The 6483-nt window shown below is 35.7% G+C and overlaps 1 protein-coding gene across 1 annotated transcript; it reads left to right on the forward strand.

Annotated features, from left to right (window-relative positions):
• Nucleotides 1–3868: 3868 nt before the first annotated feature.
• On the forward strand, nt 3869–6222 carry ccl20b (chemokine (C-C motif) ligand 20b). Its single transcript, XM_020926009.2, has 4 exons — nt 3869–4024; nt 4745–4847; nt 5113–5190; nt 5287–6222. The coding sequence occupies exons 1-4, from the start codon at nt 3946–3948 to the stop codon at nt 5324–5326; spliced, it is 300 nt and encodes a 99-aa protein (XP_020781668.2). The 5' UTR covers nt 3869–3945; the 3' UTR covers nt 5327–6222.
• The last annotated feature ends 261 nt before the right edge of the window (nt 6223–6483 follow it).

Below are 6483 nucleotides of genomic sequence, written 5' to 3' on the forward strand. Positions count from 1 at the left end.
GAAATTGTATTTAGTTTTTAGTTTTTAACCGACATGACATTGACAAGATCTTAGTGTGAATCATTACGGTCAGAATAGAAAGAATTCAGATTTAAAAGTGCTTCTCAAGTCCGAGTCAAGTCCCAACTCACTGACCTTCAAGTCCAAGCTGAGTTCCAAGTCTTAATCCATTTTATCAAGTCAAGTCTCAAGTCCTAAAAATAGTGACACAGGTCGGACTCGAGTCCAAGTCACGACTTGCAAGTCCCCACCTCTGCTATTAAACTGTCTTCTTGAGCTGAGCAGTACCAGGCAAAGTTGCAGGTAAGATCTGTGGATAGGTCAAAACAAGTCAGTAAAAATAAGTGACAGTTAAAAATACTGGTACTGTATCTTGTTTGGAGTCGTTTGCGAGCAAGGTGTGGAGTAATTTCACACCAGTTACATAAGCCCAGTTAACGTGAAATTAGAGTCTCTATTAGACTCTATTGAATTCACTGAACTCTGGTGACCTGTTGTCGGTAATACAGGCCTCCTCCTTAATCTGGTATTGTGCTTTTTATAGACACTCAAAGTTTATTTACAACTTAAAAGTGCTGTACCTGATTTTTACAGTTCTAAAAAAACAGAAAAACAGAGCTAGTTCATTTTAAACATTTTGCAGTGGTCCAAAGTTATTCCTCGTTTACCTTATGCATTCAGAGCATCCTAATTATTCATCGCACTTTTCAGAGACCAGAGCAGAGTTTTGCCAAAATAAAGCTAACAACAACTAGCATGCTAACTCACACTTCCTGATTATCGAACAGTAAAATACTTTCAAATTCAGTGCACACAGAGGTCTCATTTTACCTCTTAATCTGCTTATGTGTACTGGGGCAAAACACATTTTACAGATATAGATATGTGTGTTTTATTTATTGTTTGATAATCAGGAAGTGCGTACATTAGCATGCTAGTTCTTAGGTTTACCTGTACGACAAAACTCTGCTCTGGTGTCCGGAAGTTGCAAAAAGTGCTTATAAGCTCATTGTGGTAAATAATTAGGGAGTTAGAAAAGTGAAGAAAAACCTTGGACCTTGTATTTTATTAAAGATGCACTGCGCAACTTTTCTGGTGGAGTTTTCTGGTAATGAATTGTCTCCGAGGAAATCTTATTGCTTTGTGTAGAATATTCAACAATAGAGAGTACATGAGGAAGACAAGCAGGTTACAGTACTACGCCACTTTACAGTTCAGATCTGTGGGGAGTCGCCCCCATGAAATAAACTTCAGAAACAGCGCCTCCATATGAATGAATTAAATACGCACTTAGATTCCACTTACAATTGATCATACTATTTGACAGCACCACTGAAACTTGTATAAACATGTATTCACTTTGATGTTTACATAACTGTGCAAATCTTAAAAGCTTATTAGGGGATGTATCTTTCATGTTCTTTGCCGAATTGCTCTTGCGAAAAACGTAAACAGCTTTTAGTGAATGCATTTTACAAAGAATACTTAAGATTAGAGATATGCAAACATGGCTTCCCTGTTTTGATTTCTTTACTTTGTGCATGAAACAGCTTGAATCTCACATTGTCAGTGCTACAAAGCTCAGATCAGATTACAACATAAATTTTTGGCTTTGGATTACGAGGAAAGAGTTTTGGATCTTTGCGAAGAAGATGACAATGAATAGGGGTTTTGGCACTTATTGTGGGAACATTAGCCCATTTCCTAGTGGGTAATATGATAGGCCAAGGTTAGGTTACATAAGAGCACCTAGAGATGTATTACTGACAACAGGGAAATCAAAATTTTATTCTTTGTCCAGTTGTTTTATTGTGTTAACGTGTGTCCAGTTGACAACATTGAATAGTTCTTTTGCTATGTGTCGTGCTATGGGATTACACCGATATCTTACTTCTATCCATCTATCTTCTTCTGCTTATCCGGAGCTGAGTCGTAGCTGCAGCAGTCTGAGCAGGGACTCCAAGACTTCCCTCACCCCAAACACTTCCTAGCGTGTCCTCTGTCTTTTCCCAGACCTTCCTCCTGGTCCGACATGAACACCTCCCCAGGGCGGCGTCCAGGATTCATCTGGACAGCCTGAATCTCAGCTAGATCCTTAAGGAGCAGTGGCTCTACTCTGGGCTCCTCCTGTGTGACTGAGCTCCTCAACGTGTCTCTAGGAGAGCGCTGGACGTTGAGTAGGGTGTTGAGTGAAATAACTCAACTCCCTCACTCAAGTAGTTTTTATTCAAGTCCTCATAGTATCCACCCTTTGCTTTGTCCACATCGCTGCAAAACCTTGACCTTCTCTCAATGAGCTTCAGCATGAAGTCTCCTGAAATAGCTTTCACTTCACAGCTCAGCCTTATCAGGGTCAAGAAATGTCAAGAGTACAAAGCAAATGGTGCCTGTTAACGCTCAGCAGGGGTTTGATTAAAAGTTTTGATTCTCAACATTTCTTCATAAATTGATGCTTAAATTATGTAAAACTATAATACATAAAGTACCTGGATTTGTGGATTTCGCAAAAACAATGTCTAAAAAATTCACTGAGGAAATCTGTGAATTTGTGTGATTGGTGATCCACAAATGCAAATCACATTTTACAAACAGAATTTTCAGTTTCCAAATGTAATTTTTATTTTATTTTTTGCATTTGTGGATATCAAATATATATATATCAAAACACATTTACAAACCAATGTTTATTTGTAGCTCACCCTGTGCATTATGAATATTAATGAGGCAAAAGTAACCCCAGATCTTATTTTCTCCAAAGGGTTTCCCCAGTTACTACAAGGTGGATCAGATTAAGACATGTGATCACAAAAGGTGAGTCAAGTCTATTTGAGTCTATTTAAATTATGTATGAATTATTACACCAAGTGCTTTAAGAAAGACATAAATAAAAGGATAAATGATCAAAGTAAAATGAACTTTAGAGGGCTCATATTACACTGTTTTCTGATCTGTGCTATAATGTTTGCTCATCACAAACACACCTGGAGTTTTATTTTGTTTCATTTACACATTTTAAACACACACACCTTCTAAAGTCACGTGGTAATACAAATAGTACTCCCCTGTGTTTTTAAACTCCATACACTTTCATTTGGATAATTTCAGCCCTGGAATTGCCCGTCTCTACTGAATAGCCACCTTTTACCTTTAGGTTAACTTGAAAACTATCGCTTCATGACACCACAAGTTGGAACAGAGGATTTTGAGGTTTGGAGATGTAAACAGACTAATAATGAAGTGTCTTGCCCAAGAACACTAGAGTACCTGGTATTACTAACGGTTTCCTAATCATTACTATACAGGCCCAACCCTGTTTAGTTTAGGGATTGGATGAGATTTGGCACACTTAAGATGGTACGGTTGGTTCAGTTATTTCACCTTGAGACCATTCTCTACTTTTTTTCCCCCTAGTAATTTTAATTTTAATTTTTTTTAATTTTAATTTTAATTTTAATTAAAAATATATATATTTAAAATGTTTAATTATTTTTTTTTAAATATATATTTTTTTTATTTTACATTTTAAATTTAATTATTTTTATTTTAATTTACACCACTGCATACTTTGCAATGTTGGAATTTATACAAAACACATTTAAGTACACACATTATACTACTAGATCTTTTTTTATTTTTATTTTTTTATATATAGGTATTGCACATTAAAACTCATTGCAAATTTCACAACTTCCACTATTCTGAACCAAATGTAAATTAATTTGAATATAGAGAACTTGAGTCCATAAACAAAATGCTGTCTGACCTGATTAGCTCATGCCTTGAAACTTCCTGGCTCAGGTCCAACAGTGTTTCAGCTCTGGGTTTTTCCCGCTTTCATAGTATAAAAACAGTACAGCTCTCCAGGTACAGTCACTATCTCTCCTCCACCTGCAAGAGACTACAGCTCACTGCAGAAATACAACAGAGAAATATACCTGAAAAACTATGGCAAGCAGCAAGTTTATTCTTCTGAGCCTTTGCTCACTGGTGCTCCTGTCCCAGTTCATCACTCCAGCGCAGTCATGTAAGTACAACCAACTACTTTTATGCTACTTTGGATTAGATCATCTGAGTGAAATTACAAGTGAGTTTGTTGTAGAGTATTTCTAACAGTAGCAGTAGTAGTAGTAGGAGTAGCAGCAGTGGTAGTACTAGTAGTAGTACCAGTAATAGTAGCAGCAGCAGGAGGAGCAGTATTAGTAATAGTAGTAGAAGTAGTAGTAGTAGTAGGCAGCAGCAGTAGTAGTAGTAGTAGTAGTAGTAGTAGTAGTCAGCAGCAGGAGTAGTAGTAGTTGTAGTATTAGAATTAGTAGTAGTAGCAGCAGCAGCAGTAGTATTAGTAGTAGTAGTATTCATTCTGTGCTTAGTAGTTTGTCTGGTTTTCAGAAAGTAGTAGTAATAGTAGTGGTAGTAGTAGTAGCAGCAGACTTTGCAGTTGTAGTACAAGCTAAGAAATTGTAATAGTAGCAGTAGTTGAAGTAGTATTAGTAGCAGTAGTAGTAGTAGTTAGAGCAGCAGTAGTAACAGTAGTAGTAATAGCCTAGAAGTCTGCAGTCATGGTGTATACACTGCATTCCTCCAACTAGTCTAAAAGTAGTAGTAGTATTGAAAGTAGCAGCAGGTCTTGCAGAGGTAGTATAAGCTAAGAAGAAGTAATAGTAGTAGTAGATCTGTTGTACTTGTAGTTTACTGTAAAAAAAAAAAAAAGAAACTGACTGATCTGACCTGTTTTGTGTATTTTTAGGGAGCTGCTGTCTGAAGTACACCAAGAGACCGTTGCCATGTAAAAGGTTGCTGGCCTACAGCATCCAGACCGTGAAAAAGAACTGTGACATCAACGCCGTCATGTGAGTATTTCAACTAGTATTAGTAGTAGTAGTAATAGTAATAGCAGCAGCAGTAGTAGCAGTAGAAGTAATACTAAAACGTCCACTATTTGTATTTTTTTAAAGTGTAAATTGTACTAGAAATTCAGTTTGCACCATACTCCATAGCAGCAGATGACAAATAACTCGACCAAGTGTTACATATTGTAGGATGCAGTTAATATTTAGTTAGTTTGAACTTAAAACCGGACACTTTAATTAACTTTGGTTGTTAATTATCCCACAGATTCCACCACAGCAGCGGCCGGTTTGTGTGCGCAGACCCCCTGTCCCCCCAGACCCAGAGAGGCATGCAGTGTGTCGAGTAAGTCCCTTTATATTCACTCACATCACAGAGTTATTATGTGCAGTACAAAGATGTGAACTGTGTACTTATACTGTGTTTTCTTTTCTGTTTTAGTGAGAGGAGGAAGCAAGAATCAAAGGTCCTGAAGCAATAAAACCAACACTCATGTTAAATATTTGAACTCAGCTATACTCAGCTTGCTATTTAATTGTCTATATCTAAATCTATATTTATGTGTGTGTGTATATATATTTTATATATATATCATTGTGTATTGTTCTATTTTATGAACAGGCTTTAGTAGTATTTGTAATACTGTACAAGACATTTAATTTTGGATAGAAACACATGTAAACTGTGGATGCAGTGATTTTGTATTGTTCACTTAAGTGAATGTAAAGTAAAGCAATAATGTTGAACTATAAAAGGTGTAACTTGGTTTAATTTCTGTACTGTAATAATAGGCTTCAGTAAAATATTCAATTAATTTACACATTGTATTTGACTTTAGATCGGAGTTTAGATAGAAAAGTTCTGGAACGATTCATTTCTGTCCAGTTGAAGTGACTTTTTTAGTATTTCGATACTAGTTTCAATTCTACACTGGAAAAAAATCTAGATAAGTTAAAATGACTTAAATTAAGAACATTTTATTTAATTTGAGTATATTCAACTTGACAAGTGAAATGATCTAACTTCACAGGGACAGTTTATACTTCCACTACCCTGAAAAGAACTGTTCTGTACAAAGCTTCTTTGGAACACGCTCCCCCAAACCTAAACCATTCACAAAAATGAACCAAGTTTTAAGAAAATGTTAAAGAAATATATTGGAAATTGTACATAATTATATTTAGTCACTTTCTATGCATTGTCATTTATTGGATATATTATAACTGTAGTAGTGTTGTGTAGTGTAGTACTATGGAACGGAACTGTATGAACTTATGTGTGAACTTTTTTGTTATTATATTGGAACAGTTTATTGTAAATTATGCCAACTTTGACCCCAGGAAGAAAAGTCTTTACCCCACTAAAGACTAATGGAGACCCAGTAAATAAATAAATGAATAAATCTACCAATGGAATAAGTGTGTTTTTATTCATTCAAGCAACATTTGATTTTGTTTCTTATTTTAGGTTTCTTTCTAAGTGTAGCAAGATGTATTTTCCTATCTTAAGTACAAAAAGTCTCATTCCACTGGCAGATAAATGTACTTGTCGAGAGAAATTGACTCAAATCATGATCAAACTTTCTCACTTCAAGTCATCTCAACTTGACTAGATTTTGTTTTTTGCAGAGTAGTTTTT

Source organism: Boleophthalmus pectinirostris, unplaced genomic scaffold, assembly GCF_026225935.1.
Source record: "Boleophthalmus pectinirostris isolate CB_2022bp ecotype Guang Dong unplaced genomic scaffold, ASM2622593v1 HiC_scaffold_15, whole genome shotgun sequence".
NCBI lineage: Eukaryota > Metazoa > Chordata > Actinopteri > Gobiiformes > Gobiidae > Boleophthalmus > Boleophthalmus pectinirostris.